We start from the raw sequence: 20,256 nt of genomic DNA, 5'->3' as shown, positions 1-20,256 counted from the left end.
TTTCCTTTTCACATACCTTAAAAACCTGAATGAAGAATTATATATAAAATATTTAAACAATAAAATACAGAATTAAATGCGTAAAAAAAAATATTAACCATATAATTTTGAAAAATACAACTTTTCGTGAACTTTAAGAATTGCAAAATGTCTTTTCTCAGAGCGGGGGATTGTCCTCCCTTGTACGCCTCCATTCTATGTACAATTCGGTTTTTAAGCAATTTTTTTTATTACCTACACATCAATAGTAAAATATATTTTCACATTTACATTAGTTGATCCATATAAAGAATTTAGGAGTACATTGCGAGGCCAATCCCCCACTCTGAGAAAGGACATTTCTCAATTTTAAAAATTCAGGAAAAGTTATATTGTTCAAAAATTGTATTGTTAATATCATCTTTTGCATGTTTAATTCAGTATTTTAATTAAATAATTTTTTAATTAATAAATAATATATATTTTTCACATATGTTTTAAGATATTTGAAAAAAAAAAACACACACACAAAAAGTCTTCACGTATGATTCAATCTCTCTTCGTATATAGCACAGGCTTTAGCACAAAACCGAACCAATAACCACCACTGTGCAATAGAGTCAACATGTACAAATTATCAAAGTCTTTTAGAACGAGTTGAATAAACAAGTTTGTGGAAGCATACAATTTTTTGTCAGAAATGTTCAATTTTCATGTAAAATGGACTGATTTCAGATTCCATTTTTGAAACATGAAATAGATTTTACATATATGTTTCTATCATTTAGGCATTGACAAAAAATGAAGACTTGATCAAAATTCATTTTTCAAAGCTCCAGTAGACCCAATTTCCAATAAATATGCTTAAATGTCAACTTTGAAAATTTTTTTTTAATAAAGTCGTTCAGTAAATAAAGCAATAAAATGTTTTGAAGATGAAATTGGTGAGAACACAATATTAGTAAAATATAACTTTTCAGTGAATTTCAAATACTACTAAGTATTGAGAAATATATTATCTAAGAGTGGGGGGTTGTCCTAGGCCTTGTGCACCCTCTTTTTTTTTCTTTGGAAAAACTGTCAAACAAAATCAATTTCAGAATTCCATACAAAAACTACTCTGTTCAATGCCCAAATCTTTCACTTACCTTTTTTCATAAATGATTATATTTTTCTTTTCACAACAACAAATTAAGGCCAAGTGTATCATATACTACAATTTGATCACATATATGACTACTCACTGATTTTTTTTTTTCAGGATCATCAAATCTGCTATAAATTGATACAAATCTACACAAAAACATCACAACAACTGAGTATTTGTCAAAAAAGCAAAATTTAAGGACATAAAACAAATAGATTCCTCATCAGTATTGTAAGCAACTTCACCAGCCAAGAGTTTTAAGTCCACTGTACTCCCCATAAACCCTTGGCTAGGGAAGATGTATTGTATGGGAGTAAGAGGAGTGTCAACGTTTTCTCAGATCCATTCTTTTGAATATTTTCATGTAAAATCAATCAAACTTTTGTAATAAATAACAAAATGGTGTACTTCATTTTCTACAATGTTTGTAAAGTATAGCTGACAAAAAACAAGGGAGGTAATATCTTATACATTTAGAATAAAACATTTTATTCCTTTGAACCATTTTATATATCCATTCTACCTGTTTGTTTGAAACATAAATGTACAGGTAGAAGCTCTGTGTTTGTATGATCATGTTATGATATGCAAAATCAAAACATAAATTTGTAAATTAATTCACATGTACATTGTTTGGCAAGACATTGTCATACAAAGTGCAAAGAATTGCATTTTCTTGTGCAAGAAAAACTCCCTTGTCCTACCTTAAAATTAAAAAAAATCATACAAAACCAAAACAAATGTACACTGTATGTATAAATTGCAAAAATGATGTACAATTTATACTGCACCATCAACATTCATAGGTAAAAAAAAATGTACAGAGGATATTTATCTCAAAAAAAAAAAAAGAATATCTGAAAAATAAAAATGAAAACATTGCACCTTTTTTTTTCAAAAGACCTCTGAACTGGAATTTATTATGCACTTTGACCCGTGGGACCTATTTTTTTATTGTCAAATGGCTGTCATGACAGATCAATGTAAGGAACACACTGGATGGTACAGCTCTGTATTCATATTTCCTCAGTACAACCGCTTTTCATAGCTGAAAAGAACACAATTTTATATTAATTAAAGTACAATGTAACTCTTTAAGCAGAAATAATTTAAATTTCTAGTTTATACATAATAATGTAGTGATCATATTTGACTTCAGCAGTCTTAAAAGTCACATTTTCCTTCATCAGCTATTGTATCAAACTATGTTCATTTCATCCATGTGGCCTCTCTATTTTTCATCTTTCATGTAAATCAAGAGTGCATGAATAATGTTTACTCCTAGTGAGGAAAAATGCATATGCAAACACTACAGGGACTTTTCTGGGCTGCATTCCAGTAATGTATTCAAACAAGTGTCCTTACCTAGAGATTTCGTTTTTTTACAGAAAATATTAAACAGATTTCACTTATTTACACTAGCACATGTTTAACCTACTTTATGCATTTTATACAAAACAAAAAAACATTGTAAACTTACAGTCACATTTATACTGACACGCAAAAGAAACGCAACATCCTACTTTAGGGGGAAATAATTATGTAAAGTAAAAAAAATTGTATCTAAAAATTATGGATATCTTCACTTTGGTTAACACCGGTAATTTAACTGTTGAACGATTTTCATACCATAACCGGAAGTCAAGTTTGAGTCTGCTTAACAAAAATCAAAAATTGCATGTTTAACAAAACATTTGGCAATATTATGGAACTTTAAGGGTTTTAACTGTTAATCATAAGTAATGCAGCAATATTTCAAATAATAAACTCTCCTTTCGTTTCCCATAACGATGCTAAGGCTTCTTGAAAATGGCTTAAGTACGCATTTCCATTGCTCTAGCTGGAAAATTTCAATGTAAAGGTGATGAAAAGTTGCTGATGCAAAAATTCACAACAATACACCTCAAAAGGCTTACGTAACATATTCATTAAGGACAGTCCTTGTACCGGAAGTCCAGGGGTGGCTACACTGCTCTAAGTTAGAGAAAATTCGACCTAATCATCTGAAAAACGGGCATTTAAAAATGGCAAAGAATAATTCCTTCGCTCAGATCTCGATATTGATGAACTTACTGTATCGTAGAAATTAAGCTGCAATTGCTGTTTAGGGCAGTCTTGCACGTTTTACTTGAATGGCTGGGAGGGGGGTGTTTTAACAGTCATGTGGTACTTAGTAAAGTAAAAAGATAAACATTTAACACTTTTAGCAAATCTCTGATGTTCTGAAATGTGAGTTTAGCCTTACTGTATTCATTTTTTGAAAATCATAAGACAAAAAAATCAGACATTTGTAGATTAGTACTTGTTGCGTTTCTTTTGCGTGTCAGTATATTTATGACTATACAATATCCTTTCCTTTTTGTCTTTTAAAAATGTAAAACAAGAGATATGTTGCACAGAATTTGTTGTCATATAAAGCATCTATGAAATTCTCAAATTTAAGAAAAGCAAACCATTTCTCATTAAAACAAGATGTGTTTGTGAAACACTATGCAAACCATTTTTTGTATATAGGTCTCATTAAAAAAAATAAACATAAATAAATGACGGATGACTGTTAACACCAGTACACAATGATATTCTGTCAAAGCACTACTCCAAGCCTTTTGCATAATTAGTCTGGAGAGAATAAAATATGTACGAGTTATTAGATGATTTTTGAACACAAATGCTAGTCAAGTTTGAATTTTATTTTATAATGACAATAATGATGGTGTAAAATTGATTTAAATGATTTTCTGGGTATGCAGGGGAATTTTGAAAGTGGTTGGTCACAGAACATATTAACACTGTAGATTATAAATGCAGCACCCAGAGATCTGGCAATCAAAAACTTCTGCTAAATTCTATCCTCACTGCTTTTTGCAATGTTTTTTTTTCCTTTCATGCAGGCCATTCCAGCTGTACATGTCTTTTATATAGGTATGACTACAAGATACTTGAACTCAACAGGCTTTCTTTTTTGTTTTTTAGCAAAGCCTGCATGTTCTCATTTACATGTAGAGGTTGTAATTAAAAGGGATTCATTGTATGTAAAAGCAAACTTATTATCACAGGATTCATTTTTTTTCTTCAAAATTTTGTAAATCTTTTAAAGCTCTGCAGTTTAAAAGGTTATTTTTATTTTAATTTTTATTATTTTTTTAGCTATTTATAATACCCAGACACTGATATTTTTATAATAGTTTTCTGCTTCCTTGAAAAGTCCTATTTTAGCCATATGTTTCAAAGACCAAAGGACCAAAGACATCCAAAAATATGAATTCAATGCTTTCATTTACATTCATTTCTGTAACTTTCCCTCTTCATAATTGTTTATTTCGCAAATCTTTACTGTGAATTTAGTGCCCTTCAAAACTGGTGTGCTTATTAGACGTAAGAGCCATTGGTGACATTGCAAAGTTAAATAATGCAAACGAACATTGCGAGAAAAAAAAAATGACAAATTAATTTTAAATGCACATTTGTTGTATTTTTACGTTAATTTAACAGGGTTATAGTTTTTCATTAAATTGAGTCAAAAATTGTATATTTTGGTATTCCTTGAGCATTGAAAATGCATATAGTTCCTACTGTGTATTGTAGCGCGCAGTGATGTTTCACGTGTGTTATAGAGATTTGAATGTCATGGATTTCTATTGGATTTCCTAAAGAAAATTACATGGATTGTAAATATTTTTATATAGACACTTTCAAAACTGTATGCAGTTGGGTCTCTAACTCTTACTTTTTTTGATCAAATACTTTTTAAAAAAGCTTTAAGTTTAGTTGCCTTTGATGATTCACTGCAATCAAGATAGAATTTGGCACCTTTTTATCTTACCTTATATTCTAAGAATCCTACCAAGCAAAGCAAATGAATTTATCTTAACTTTATGTGCATCACTAAAAGAAATGGCAGCCTTTGAAATGTGTACTACAGAAGTATTATTTCATAAAATGTTTCATAAGGAATAATCTTACATATGGAAGAATTAGCATTTCATTATAATATGTCCTGCATAATTTACATTTGCATGCATCATAAGCTAGCATATTATATAGATTACTATGTACTGGAATTCAAGTTTATATAAATACTTAATATTTTTATCATTTCGATTTTTAAATCAAAATTTAATTTTTTGACTTAAAGTTAATGCGAGATATATAATATCTAAGTATATTCATTGTTATTTTATAATAAATACACAATACATACAATCATACATACTCACACATCATAATACACAATATATAATTTTCATTTATATTTTGTGTATGGTGTCAATTTTATATAACTATTATCCTTCTGCATTAAATGAATGGGTGACCCTGTTTATAAATCAAACTCCAGGACATTTATATAGGCATGTATATCACCATTTAATGAAAATACCATGAACACCTGACTCACTTGTGAAGATTATGGACCCCTCCTTCTACTTGTGCTGATGCTGTTCTACGCTCAAATTTCAGTTCTCCAGAGTACATCATAGATCTAAAGGGAAATAAAATTTCAAAAACCCTTTGTTCCTTTGACAACACTAAACAAACAAGCTAAGATATTATATTGTCACTTTGTTGACTTAAAAACACCAAACAAAAAGTTTTTTTTATATGCTCACATAAGGAAAAGAAATATGATTCTTCCTGATTTAGCCCGACTAGTAATATAACTACTTTTTTGTAATTTAATCTATTTTATTCATTACTCAGTAATTTATGAATAACTTAGTCTACCTGAGATTGGAGAGACATCTTGCTCCTATGTCTTGGCAGCCATGCTGGATTCCAGCATACAGATATGGCACAAACTTGTGGATGGAACCTTTGTCAACAATAGACCCTGAGACACCTTGAGCCACCTTAATTTTATCACTTTCACTGAAAGTCAAAATAAATCTTAAAGATAATATTCATGTATAGAAGAGTAAACTCATCGATAGAATCAATCTAGGTGAAATTAAATGTTTCAAATCTTCTAAGGTACCTCTTCTCAAACATGTAACATGCCATACAGGGTCATATCAGCACTATACCTTTCAATCATGAAATGATATGAAAATCAGATTTAAACTTCTGTATAATATAATACTATAATTAGTACAATGCCTACATCCTATTATTTCTGGTGCTTAGAAGTCTCTTATGATGATTTAAGATTGATTGTGATGAAAATTTAATGTATATAGTCAATCCACCAGCCAACCTTACCTTCCCTGAATAATGCAAATGAGAATTAAAACCTGTGCAATTTATCCTCCACATCACATCATACACAACATGGCCTTTTCCATGCACTGTTTTGTTTTTTAAAATACTACAAACTCCTTCAGCATTTAGGTCAGACAACGAAAAAGAAAATCACTGGACTGCAAGTCAAGAGGTACCTCCGACATACATGCCAACTTTTGAAAATTCCCATGGGGGATTTTGAAAACCACTAGACAATTTTCAAAGCTTTAAATTCACAACATTTTGTCTAAAATAAATGATTATGAAATACTTTTTTTGTGCAATTTTTTGATATATATAAAGCACAAATAATTCAATACAAATTAAAGTTTTATTTTTCCAAATTTAAATATCTGCTTAATAGTTGTCACACAGTTTATCAATTTACATTTTGTTTTGGATGTACAGTAAAATCAAGTGTCACTTTATTTCCTAAAATATATAGACAGTGCATGATTATTTTTATCTCACACACAAAACAATTTGCAGAACACATACCCATCCCAAAGAAAAATTAAAATTGTGACTGCTCATGAACATGATTTTTCCAGGCTTGGCAATGCCATATGGGTCTTTGGTATTTCCTTGACATATATTTAACAAAGAAATACAATGTACAATATGAGTATGATCTATGGGAGAATGGGGGGGATTGAAATTTAGTGTACTTAACATGAGAGTATTATTTAATCTAAATTATTTTCAATATTTTTTTTAATTGACAAACTATACAATGTTTTTATCATTACCAGTCAAAATCAGCAGCTATATATGCTTTGAAATTTTCTACTTTCGTTTTCAAAAAAACCGATCTTCTTGGATTCCAATTTTATTGTTTGATTATCATTTTATTGACTTCAATTTTTGCTTTTAATACAATTACTAATAATTAAGCCCTTAATCTATGTGTTTCATTAAAATAAAAAGAATTTAACTGCTCCAGGCTATAAGCTACCTGTACCTGGACAGCAGCGTGTGCGTTGAAGCGAGAAGTGATTTCCTGTGGCTAATTAACTCTGCATGCTAAATAAACGATGAGACTTATCTGTGTGCATTGAATAAACAACTCTGATTTTCTTATCCCAATTGACAATATTCGGCGGTAGGGAAACTGTCAATCTGAACTTTTAATGTTTGGGTAAAGTTTTCTCTCCAGTCGAAGGCGGGATAGAGACAGAGCTTTGATCAAAGTTGGCATGTATGCTCCGACTTAACCCAGTGTGATGTCATTAGATGTTTGAAAATCACTAGAGAATTTAGAACATCTAATTTTAACTAAATTGCTATAGAATATGAGAGGTAATGGTTTGGTGTGCATTTTTTAATATATAAAACAAAAGTTTACTTTAATAAGATTTATTATTTTCCATGTCAACAGCTTATTATCTAACACACAGTTTACAAATTAGCTTTAGGAACAGTAAAATTGATTTAAAAATTTGACTGGTTTGAAAGGTATGTAGTTAGAACACATACCTAAAGTATCTACTTTGACTGCTACGATGTTTTTCCATGGCATCTAGAGATCCCATGCCTCTGTATTTTTTTAACCTGACCCCATCAGCGAAAAAATATTCCCCAGGGGCCTCAGATGTCCCAGCAAGGAGGGAACCCATCATCACTGTAAAAGATCAATATACATGTACACATATCTCTCTAATAGATACCCTTGAGTGAAAGCATCCTAATTATTTATTAATTTTATCGGATTCCAACATCAACTGTACAGATTTAATCTACTGATCAATAACTTATGAAATCATGGTAACTGTTAATTTTTCAGATTGAAAATTCTTTTCCGATTCATTAAAATATAGGAATTTAAACTTGCTTTGTCTAGACTTTGCTGTCAGATGGTTTAAACTCTTTTAAAAACTCAGACCTCTTGCGAAAAAATTATTTCAAAAATTGCACAGCAATCATACATTGTCATGCACTTTTAATGTTTTAAAGTTTACTAACCAGTCGATGCTCCTAGAGACAGAGCTTTGATCACATGACCTACAGAGGATATCCCACCATCTGCAATAACAGGGACACCAAACCTCCGGGCATACTCTGCTACTTTATACACCGCTGTCCCCTGGGGCCTTCCCACTGCCATCACTGAAAAAAAGTCACAAATCATCAAGTCCTCTTTACAATTCAGAGCTGTGTCCCATTAAGATTGCATAGAAAGATATGAACAAGGGTTCATCCTTGAAATGCATGTATTGGATTCATTCAGTTTCCTCTAACAAATACTTTTTTAATAATTAACCAAAAAAAAAATGCACTGATCTAAAGTCTCTCAGATTAAGAATTTATTTTCAATATTCAGATATCAATGAATGTCATATCCATTGAACTTGTTTAGGAAATGTGCAGTTGTGTTGCTGCTTCTGAATGGAATATTGAGATGGAGGCATATAACAAACCTACCTTCTTGTGTGATACAGATAGATCCACTGCCCATTCCCACTATAACAAACCTTCCTGTGTGATATAGATAGATCCACTCCCCATTCCCATTATAACAAACCTACCTTCCTGTGTGATACAGATAGATCCACTCCCCATTCCCACTATAACAAACCTACCTTCCTGTGTGATACAGATAGATCCACTCCCCATTCCCACTATAACAAACCTACCTTCTTGTGTGATACAGATAGATCCACTCCCCATTCCCACTATAACAAACCTACCTTCCTGTGTGATACAGATGGATCCACTCCCCATTCCCACTAAAACAAACCTACCTTCCTGTTTAATACAGATAGATTTACTCCCCATTCCCACTATAACAAACCTACCTTCCTGTGTAATACAGATAGATCCACTCCCCATTCCCACTCGCAGAGCATCAGCTCCAGCATCAATCAGGTTCTTTGCTTGTGCTGCTGTCACAACTAAAACAAAAAGATTGATGATTCAATTTCATGATGATCTCAATAAAGAAGGTAAACAAAGTTTGTCATCTCTACAGACACTGTAAATTACACACAACCATCTGCTAGTAAAAATTTAATTCTTGTGTATAATTCTACTGTCAAACTATTATTTGCGAAAATTTTGTTTTACTTTTAAATAAGAAACAACAATCTGATAAAAATAAAATAACATACATTGATCTACATTTATGAAAAAAAATGCCATACATGTAACATCTACAAGACTTAGTGTTAAATATATATTCTAATGCAATTATTTTGCAAAACACCTTTTGATTGGCTAATGCACTGATGTTTGAAGCAGTAAAACGAGCATTAACGCGAGTGAAAGCTTTTCATTGTGACGTCAAAATAGAGCGACACAAAAACACAATGCTCCATGACGTATTTTATACAACAAAACTCAGCAAAATAAGACGTAAACAACAAACAAATTGCATGGATTGCATTAGAATGGGAATAACTGATCTTCTAATTTGCTATTTGCGACCGTTAATGCTGATTTAATGGTCACAAACATCCGTTTTACCAGCTCCGCTTACGCGTCGCCGGTAAAACTCAGTTTGTGACCGTTAAATCAGCATTAACGGTCACAAATACCAAATTAGAAGATAGTTATTCCCTTAATATACCGTACAAGTAGAATTTTTAGCAAGGATTTAATTTTGGCATTATTAGCAAGGGTGCTAAAATCGCTAAAATTGATTGCGTATTATTTGTAAAAGCTTCTTAAGTTAGCATTTTAAAATCGCTAAAATTACTTCTCGCTAAAAATAAAATACCATATTTTAGGTAGAAATCGCTAAATTTGAATCTCACTAAAATTTCCACTTATACGGTAGTACAATGAAAATTTCATCTTTATTCTAAATTTCTTACTTATTTTTAAATGGCTTAATTAAAGCTACAGACGTACACGAGTTTACATGCAACATATACAATATTTACCATTACCACCAATGACCTGAACATCTGGATATGACTTCTTCAAAAATTTGATCATGTTGATTTGATAAATAGAATTTCCTTGTGAAGAGTCCTGAAAATATAACAAATATTAAAACAAACAATAAGTACATGTATATAAGAGCTAGTAAGATGTTAAATCTAAATTACTACAAAGGGTATAAATTAAATAGTGTCTACAAATTAGCCTGAAACATACACTAGCTGTTCCAAAGAAACTGGCTGTATTAGACATTTAAACAAATGAATTTATTGAAATTTAAGGGACAGAAAGTTTACATTGTATAACTGAAGATATCATTGCATTTCATTGAATACACAACACTGTGATCAGACAAGTTTCACTGTATTAATATTGTATAACTTGAAGCTCACCAAGACAACAAAGTCCACCCCTGCCTGGACCAGAAGCTCAAGGCGTTTTTTGTCTTCGTCGTGTGTACTTACTGCAGCCCCCACCAACAACTGCTTCCTATTAGAAGAAAATTACATCTTAATTGCAAAACACTTTTAATGATCGAAATTGTAGAACTTGGTGCAAAAATAAATTTGAATTCCATGTACTTTTCGTCTTTGGAAGCCAAAGGAAATTCTCTGTTTTTCTTTGTATCCGTCCTTGCTATCAACGCCACTAGTTCACCCTCATCATTTATAATTGGAAGTTTTCCTGCCCAATACAAAATGAGACAATAAAAAACATGATTACTGGTTCATTTACTGAAGAATATGACAAAATAGTAAAGATAACTAGTGATCTACAAATCATAGAATCTTCATTTTGAAGGCAAAATATTCAACAAGTAGAAATAATGGAAAGTAAAAAAAGGGGTGGTTATGTTATTCATATACAAACTTTCATATTAATCTTACCTTTCTTGCTTTTCTGTAGAATGGAATTAGCCTCCTTTAGTGTGACTCCATTGTGAGCCACTACCAGGTCTTCAACTTTTGTCATGACCTATCAATATGATCACATTACCCTTATACATACATGTAAGCATTCAGACATTATATGTTTCAGCTGTACAATTGTGCTCACATATATGATAATAAATATATTTTTGCTGGCTTTGTTGTTGATGACAAAGATATTTTCCCATTTTTCCCTAACAATAATTTAAATTATTTATATCTAGTACATGCACCTCAGATATGGGTGTGTCCATCTGATCATTGGTCAGGAAGTCGATGTCCCTCTGTGTGACCAATCCCACCAGCTTCTCCCCCATGTGACCATTGTCTGTGATTGGAATTCCAGAAAAACCAAACTGCTTTTTTGCCTCTACTACATGTTTTACTGTGTGAGTGGGAGACATTACAACTGGGTCAAGGATGAAGCCTTGTTCATATTTCTACAAAGGATGAATCAATAATAAATGCAGGATAAAAATCCAATGAACTACTGCAAACATAAAAGCATCTTTACATTTGTGCACAGCATTAATTATATATAAATACACATGTATCTCATAATGATGAGACAAGCTAAATTACATTAAACCAACTGACCTTGACCTTTCTGACCTCATTGGCCTGGAATTCTGGAGTACAATTGTGATGAATGATCCCAACTCCTCCACAAAGCTGCAATGAGTGTTGATTGAAGTTTTATTGACATTCCTCAATTATCAACAGGCACACATTTCATTAGTCAAACCCATTATCTAGTGAAGAAACCTCTTCCAATCCATGTCTGCTATGTTTTACAAGCTAATTTCTGCTAATGTGTTTGGTAATGGAAAGCTGCCAAAGTTCAGTGTTAAGAAAATGTCATAAATGTATTTTAAAAAAATTCCAGTTTTTGTCATAACAATTTTTTTATACACAGTTTTTTTTTTTTTCACTTTTGCAGTGAATTGTACAACTGTCACATTAGCTGTATCCAGTGAGTTTATAGCAAGTCAACTTCCCAAATAAAATAATCAAATCTCATCAGATTAGATTGATAGAAAATTAAGACACTTCCAACCTAGCTGACATGCTAATTGATATCATAGTCTCTGCTTTCTCTCACTTAAAAACACTGATCCGAAATCCCCATCAAGAACAAGACAGTCGATTTATAGATCAATATAAAACTCATTACCTGAGAACCACTAAGCTCAGCTATATTTCTTATAAATTTAAGTATAGACTGATAATGCTGAGCTACAATCAAGAGATTAGCATTGGAAAATCTAATAAAAAAAAAGCAAGCCAGAGTTTCTAGAAAATCTCATAAAAAGTAAGCATAATCAACTGACAAAACATGTTTGAAAACACAGATGACTGCACAAGCTTTTGTGACTATTGATTTTTGGCTTGTCGTGTTCATAATCCTAGTTAGGTTGTTTATTAAGCACAGGAGGCTAATGAGACTGTTATCTATGAGACCTATTCTTTTTTGGTTTCCTAACTTGACTAACATATACAAATCCAATTAACTTAACGTTTCTACACTGAAAAATCAGTAGAGGAATCAATAACATTTTTTTTTTCTGATATATCTGACAAATACAAATAAAATTTACCTATCTACATTGAAAAATCAATAGGTTTACTTTATTACTTTTTTCTTGAACTTATTGACAAATAGTTATCAAATTTACCTTTCTATACAGAAGACTCATTAGAGGTTTATAACTTCTTTTTCCTAAGCTTACTGACAAATACAAATCAAATTCACCTTTAGGTCCCTATAGTTTTAAATCTTGTAACTGATAGTACACTGTAAACCAACTTTTATTTGTGTGCGAGAAATATTTCCAAGTTTCGCGACCAACATTAAATTGAAAATATTTATCGCCGCAAAGCACTTATTTTCCTTTGTATAAGAAGAGAAAGATTTCTCCGTCACAAAAACTACCGGTAATCGGCACAGATTGATTTTAAACTGACAAATCACGAACAAAAGATGATGCAAATAATAGTTGGTTTACAGTATACTATAACACAGTGATACAGGGACAACTCCCACTGTGTTAGTCTGCTTTTTGTTCACAATCAGAAACATGAAGAATGATCAGCTGATCATGATTCAGAACATCTTCGCTAGTCAAGTGTCTGATTCTTTTACCCTGCATGGACTCTTGGCTAGCTAAGATAGATTCTGAGTCACTAGTATACAATTTGTTCTCCAAGTTTGTTACATTAACAAGTCCAAAAATTCATAAATTTTCATTTCTACACAAGCAATGGAATAGGATCCTTCTAAGCTAGCAAGCTCCATTTCTATACAAGCCAAAGAGTAGAATTCTTATAAGCTTGCCAGCTTGTTTACACTTTACAGCAATCATCAGAAACTAAAGAATGAACCCTGAAACAAAACACCTATCAGCCTAATTGATTCAGCAACTAAGAATTCTTCTATTCCTAACATAAACAGCTATGACCTACAAATTTCTGGACTCTTTTCCTTTAACTCTGTAATCACCAGTGACTGTCACATGATATGGATTTTCATTCAGTCTGTTGTTTGATGAATGGACATGTATAAAACACTTACTGCCATTCCTATGGCCATCTGGGACTCTGTGACTGTGTCCATGGGGGAGGATACTAGGGGAGACTTGAGGGTGATTTTTCTGGTCAGTGCGGAGGTCAGATCCTAAAACAAAGTCAAACAGGTCAAGGTTCTAAACATTTCTGATCTCCTTTATATATATAGCAGTGTGGACAATTTTTAACCCTGAAATGGACACACTGTTAAAATTTAGTAAAAGATTTTTTTGTTGAATTGTTACTTATTTTGATTAATGTACAAATGCATTATATGGTACCTAAATCTGAACTTAACAAGTGCATATAATCTTAACACTTTGAAAGAATCCACTAAATCTATCTCTCCACCCCCTACAGTCTTATCTCATTCTTAAAACATTAATCAAAACATTTCAACAATAATTCCATATTTTTACATAAATGCTCTGCTTCAATACATTCAATATTTTTCATGTTGTTATTTTAATGAAATCTTAAAGTTCCTTACCACCACATCCGCTGGGAAGTCAATGAACCCTGGCAATATGAGAAAATCACTGCAAAAAAGACAATTATATGTTGGTGAAATTTAACAATATTTCTTTCTCTAATTAGTTCTTAGAGATTGGAAAATACCACTATTATCTAATTATTTTCAGCCTATTATTTTATGATTGGAATACATGAAACATATGTGTATATGTATCTTATTCAGTTTAAGTTTCCACACCAAAAATGCTGCATTTCCAGCATGTCCAAATATTAATGATAACTTTTTCCAAATTCATAATGAGCCACTTTTGACTACTGTAAATCACTATTTATTCGTGAGAACTTTATTTTCGCGTAATTACGCGAGACAATATGCTCGCGAAAATTTCATTCTCGCATTTAATAGTATTCCTTAAAGTCATATACGCTATATGAACGCCGAATTTTGTGTGAAACAAAATGATTAATGATTTAAAACACACGAACTTTAATGAAAAATAATACTTTCCACAAAATTGTACTATAGTTATCGTTGTAATAACAAAACAATGAATTAAGAACTCAGTCTTTTCATGAATATTGATGAAGGAAGTGCGTAAACAGTAGACCTATATATAGAAACACATGTATATACAGAAACACATGTTATTAAGGCCATCCTTAAAAAAAAATTTTTTTGGGAAATCATCATTTTAGGTGTGGGTGTTGGCATTTTTTTTTTTGGAGACAACAATTATTATATATATTAGGTTTCACTTTATTATAATCAAACAAGAAAATCATTCTTAACAGAGAGGTGCAATGGTTGATGGACTGAATACATTTTTTAAAATGGCCTAATATAAGAATATGCGTCAGTACCATTTAAAAGATAAGTACCATTAAGTAAGACGCTTGCCATCCACGTCAAAAGTGAGTAGTATCTCAAACGGTCTACCTTGTTTTCTTTACGCCACATGTGTTTATCAATCTAAATGTAGCGACGGCGTCACGTGATGGGTTTATTTAAAAATAGCTATTTTTCTTTCCTTGCAGGATAATTAAAAAATTATAATTTGATAACTTTGTAACGCGTTTAATTTTAATGGTGTAATTTACAGTATTTTCCTAACTTTTATTGATAAACAAATTATATAAATTTTCAATCGTATTTTAACTGGCGCAAGTTATAGCGTGTATACTTTTAAGATTATATAGAGCAATGACCATAATTCGTGAAAATTTTGTCTCGCTAATAAAGAGTCAATGACTATCTCGCGAAAATAAGGTGTCGCGAAAATTAATTGATCTACAGTGTCTAAGGTACTGTACTGTGTACTGCCAATTTAAGTTATATTGGAGCAAAGTTCAACAGGAAAATATAGAATATTATAATGAAAAGCCTTCGACCATTCTCATCATTTTTCCCACAAAATTTACAAATTTAAACCTGTATGATTCCAACAAACTATACATAAGTGTATTCAGGTTATTAAATTTTAAGGTGGGCTTATATAATATGAGATATATATGCACATTAGGCTTATACATGTACATTGATGTATAGCTCCTAACCATGGTGATTACATTTTTTTCTCCACGTCAAGCCTGCATAGTTTATGTATGATTATGTATGTTAGGTTATCTAAGTAAATATTGCATTTTCAATTCCAACCTGGAAACACTTGGGTAGGGTGAATTTGGGTACATAATAGATGTTAATCTCTACACCATCCTAACTATAACCCCCTCTCTCTCTTTCTCTCTCTCCTGGTCCCACAGCCCAATCACCCAATATAAATTTAAAATACTGCCTCTGTATCAGGAGAGATCACATTGCCTAACATTATACATAAACCTTCACCTCTGTAAAACAGGGTAGTCGTTGGGAAAGGTACTGTACAGTGAATACATGTTGTATGTCTATTCTATCAATCAAGCAATTCTTTCCCTCTTATGTATATATATATTGTATTTCATGTGTATGATCATAATCATTATATACATTTTAACAATGAACTTTCTTTTTGCCCCATGAGGGCCCTTAATTCATGTAACTGGTCAATAAATGAATTGTTTCCTGTCGGTATTCTCCTTTCATATACTTGGAACCACATCTAACTACCCTTCCCATTTTCTGAGTCATTCAATACTACCCGTAACCCGTAGCTAAACGTTTCCATTGTACAGTAATATGTGTACACTATGCGTATATATTGCGTGTTTACACGTGCTGTTGTGAGGGGGGCTCTTATGTGTAACCGAATGATGCGTTGTTATGAGAATTAATTATCAAACTTACTTGTAGGTGAGTCCGTCCCCATTGGCAAATAACTGGGCCCCCGTTAGTCCGTCATCTGGGACGTACCCCGTGCCGCCAGTTATTAAGTAATCTGCCATGCTGTTTACCAATGAAGAATGAGTTTCGTTTGATGAACTATGTAGAGTGAGTACAGAAGTGTTCCGAAGAACAGGTTAATAACCCTAACTTGTGGGCAATAACTCTTTCTTGATCATGTTAACTAGTAAGTTTATCAGACAATACTCTCTTTTTTATTAGAAAAGTGTAATAAAGTATACTTTGACAAAATTCAAATGAAAAAATACTGGAGTTAAATTTATACTAGAATGATTATTATGGTGTGTAAAATGTTTGTGACACCGGATCCCAGATAAGGGCTCGAATAAAGTTTCCAACAGACCCCCCCCCCCCCAAAAAAAAAGCACCAGTTGTACGAGTTTTATGTAAAGTAAATTATTTTTTAAATGCAGGCTAAGTATCTACAAAGCCCATTCGACTCATTTTCTTAGGTTAAAAATAATAATTTTTTTCGCGAAATAACGCGAAACTTACTGACGCATTTCACCCGAATTTTTTTTTCACTTACGAAAATGAGCTCAATATGCTTTCGTAAGTATCTTAAAAAGCGTATACATTACACAAAAACTTTATTAATAAACTTGACTTGAAAATCAAAGAAATTGTACATTACACTGTAAGTACTCGGGAGAGGGGGTGGGGGGTGTAACAGTTGATGAAATGACATATACTGGACTAGCTATATATACGGTACATATGTCACATTGAAAGTTTAAATCTAAAGTTTAAACGTATCTATAACTATCTATATCAAGTGCAAAAATATAATATATATGTACAATTTCTCAAGCTTTAATCGTCTCACGTTCAATGGGTTCAGAAAATTGACACAGGTCAAATATGATTTAAATTGCCCATCCCTATCTTTTTTTCAGCTTACCTACTACTGTCCATAGTGAGGCTCTGGTATCGTTTCCCCACAGACTGGTGTCGATCTCGGGAGAACTGGTTCTCCATCACAGTATCATTAAGCTACCTCACATCTCACCAAGTCAAAAATAGGCCTTAGTCTGAAATTTTTAAATGTTGACTTTTTAATTTATTTCTTTCAGTAACCCACGTCTTTCTTTTTTTTTCCCCCGATAATTCGTTCAGGTCTTTGGTTTCGTATTAAAATTCAACATAGTTTACAAAAGTACACATGTATACACTTAATTTAAGTTATTCAACAGTAATTTAAAACTGATATGAGATTCGGAAGTGCACAAGGAAACACTTAAGAAAAGTACGGACCTTTTTATGTAGCTAAGTATAAATAATTATTAAAGATTTAGAACTAACCAAGCATGCATATATATCTATATAAAATTATACATTAATTTTGTATATACCACACATCTGATTGCACGTGGGTATGAGTACAAATTCTATCCTCGGCGAGTCATTGAATGTATTTATAATACATCTTTGCTAAGTCAGCAGTCAGGTCCAAAATGAAAAATGGGGGGGGGGGGGGCTATAGATAGACATAATATATGATTTGGAAATTGGGGTTTACCTATTTTGTTGGTTAAGTCCCTCTTTAAATTAGCCACCCAACTTTCATTCTGCTTCCGACGCCCATGTTTAATCGTAACATTACAAAAATTTTGTCATGAATGCGCATTTGGGTAAAATAAAAGATTCATTTGTAAAATTGTAATTATCAGGGATAAACGTGATAAAGATTGAAGAAAGCTGCAGATCTGTAGCTCGCTTGTTTGAAAAAAAAATAGACCTTCAGTTGACAATATATATCCATATCTTTTTTAGGACCAGCGAGCTAAAGACCTACAGCTTACTAAAGGATAAAAATAAATCTTAAAGACATCAGAAAATATTAATTTTTGAATTCCATTACATGATGCATCTATATATGTGGAATATCTGGTGACCCGGTACAAGCATAATTTTTAAACCTTATACGATATTAAATTCAAAAAATATTTATTTAATTTCAGCAAAATTCATTAGGTGGGTGAATTAACCATGCTTGTAGCCGTTGATCATTCAACTGAAGAAAAAAAATTCGAAAATTTACTAGGCCATATATATATCGTATGTCATTCTAAAAAAAAAATCGATACATGTATATAGCTCTTAACTATAACAAAGCATTTCTGCATGCATGAAATTTTGTAAACAATAGGTTGATTGAATAATAAACGATGCCAAAAAATTATAATGAAATAACTCATGTCTTCATAGGAATTTGTACATCATGCATGATATATGGAATATTGGTGTGTTTAGTAGTTATCTTGATTTACAGAAAGCTAGCCTACCTTACCTTGAGCTCCTGCTTAGGGGGGATACTCCCCCTTCCTCCTGTACGGTTTGCTTAGCCTCTGTTCTCTTTACTCGTGAATGACAGAAGACGAAGGAGATCGATATTTGCCTCCGTGTGAACAGTAGCTTAATATGTTCCTGACAGAGAGTGGATTTCAGACTTATCGGAAAAAAATCACACACACATATATATGGCAATAATTAACAAGGTCCTCAGTTTGACACGGATGTGACTTGCAAGCTTTTATTTTTACATATGTAAACAATGAATCAAGGGTTGAATGTAAGCACTGCGCTGTCCCACAAGTACTTTTAACATGCAGTTGTACACTCCCACTTATAATTATCACAGTTATTTAACAATGATTATCGCATTGTCAGTTTTCTCATGACGTCATTTGTGGATACTATAAGAAAAATCCTCATGATGATTTCGTTCTGTTACATCATCTAGCGATAATTAATATCTGAGTGACGGACTATTAATACTAATTAGACAGAGGACAACGCACTCAGAAGATTTATCACTCAATATAAAATCAAGCGAAAGAGGTGAGAGAAATTGACAGTGTTTAGTAACTAGATCAAAATAAATGTTCCAAGAGAAAAAGGTAATGGATGTGGTCGGGCCTGCATGCATATGTGGTATTTTTCAATGTATTTATAAGGGGACAATAAATTCACTGAAGGTTAAGACTTCCCCCACCCCGATAAAAAATTTAGTCCTCCAACGCTGATCTGTCATGTCTGTGGGACGTCTTAACTTAATTAGTGTTCCCTACAGGTCCAAGACCAAACCTAAGCTTGGCCAGTGTGGCCCAGGAGACTTTTTATCGTTGATATTTTTCACATTTTTAAAAGCCTAGATCTGACAAAAACACGATTAAATTATTCATTCTCTATAAAATTTTAGGTCGCAAGGAATAGAGCTCTAACTCCGTGGATGCAACTGCTGGGTCATTGTTTGCCTCATTTTTTGGTAAATGCTAAAATGCAGTTTACAGGTTAAATGTAAGATTTTCTCCTAAGTACTGTTTCATTTTTGAAAATTCTATACGATACAAAAAAAATTATGTGTTCATTTACTTCGGACCGAATGGTCGTCCGCAGTGGCGCAGTGGTTAGCGTTCCGAAGAAAGGAGTTGATTCTCACTTCGCAGGTTCGAATCCCACTGTGGGATGTGGAGACCGGTCCTTTGAATGAGACCGTATAAAACGAGGTCCCGTGTCGCAGTAGGTGCTGGCACGTGCACGAAAAAGATTCCTCCCTGCTCAATGGCCCCGAGTGCCGAGCTAGGACATTTGCAGCTCTCCACCGGCAAGTGGTGGCGTCTCCAAACAATATACAATCAATCAATCCGACCGACTGACTAAAGGCGACCTCATTCTCCACTTAAAATTTTTTTTTATTCAATCTGAGGTTTTCCTGTCCCATA

At 32.5% G+C, this 20,256-nt stretch overlaps 1 protein-coding gene across 3 annotated transcripts; it reads right to left on the bottom strand.

The window, feature by feature from the left end:
- Positions 1 to 803: 803 nt before the first annotated feature.
- LOC134258832 (inosine-5'-monophosphate dehydrogenase 1b-like) lies at positions 804 to 19,371 on the bottom strand. Of its 3 annotated transcripts, none has more exons than XM_062741419.1 (17): positions 17,433 to 17,698; positions 16,475 to 16,573; positions 14,210 to 14,258; positions 13,727 to 13,828; positions 11,752 to 11,826; positions 11,388 to 11,594; positions 11,113 to 11,200; positions 10,807 to 10,909; positions 10,618 to 10,714; positions 10,225 to 10,315; positions 9,139 to 9,234; positions 8,306 to 8,449; positions 7,820 to 7,964; positions 5,849 to 5,992; positions 5,523 to 5,606; positions 4,950 to 4,966; positions 804 to 2,174 (listed from the first exon to the last, which is right to left on the bottom strand). In XM_062741419.1, exons 1-16 carry the CDS (start codon positions 17,507 to 17,509, stop codon positions 4,951 to 4,953), a joined length of 1,617 nt encoding a protein of 538 aa, XP_062597403.1. In that variant the 5' UTR covers positions 17,510 to 17,698; the 3' UTR covers positions 804 to 2,174; position 4,950. The 3 variants fall into 3 exon arrangements, with proteins under 3 accessions (XP_062597403.1, XP_062597401.1, XP_062597402.1); XM_062741417.1 differs by lacking the exon at positions 4,950 to 4,966 and adding an exon at positions 18,817 to 19,371 and having other exon boundaries at positions 805 to 2,174; positions 17,433 to 17,556; XM_062741418.1 differs by lacking the exon at positions 4,950 to 4,966 and adding an exon at positions 18,822 to 19,371 and having other exon boundaries at positions 805 to 2,174; positions 17,433 to 17,562.
- Between the last annotated feature and the right edge of the window lie 885 nt (positions 19,372 to 20,256).

Source organism: Saccostrea cucullata, unplaced genomic scaffold (genome assembly GCF_032062105.1).
Source record: "Saccostrea cucullata isolate Sc308-1 unplaced genomic scaffold, CSIRO_AGI_Scuc_v1 ctg932, whole genome shotgun sequence".
Classification (NCBI taxonomy): Eukaryota; Metazoa; Mollusca; class Bivalvia; order Ostreida; family Ostreidae; genus Saccostrea; species Saccostrea cuccullata.
The sequence above is the reverse complement of the archived record's forward strand: the minus strand, read 5'-3'. Positions and strand labels throughout refer to the sequence as shown.

What these genes read in the sequence shown, in the direction of transcription:
- LOC134258832 (XM_062741417.1), bottom strand. Translation starts at nt 17,509, where the DNA reads ATGGAGAACCAGTTCTCCCGAGATCGACACCAGTCTGTGGGGAAACGA. An exon ending in GGGGACGGACTCACCTACAA is followed by an intron (nt 14,259 to 16,474) that starts GTAAGTTTGATA and finishes TCTTTTTTGCAG; the next exon opens with TGATTTTCTCATATTGCCAG. An exon ending in TCAGGTCATTGGTGGTAATG is followed by an intron (nt 9,235 to 10,224) that starts GTAAATATTGTA and finishes TTTTTGTTTTAG; the next exon opens with TTGTGACAGCAGCACAAGCA.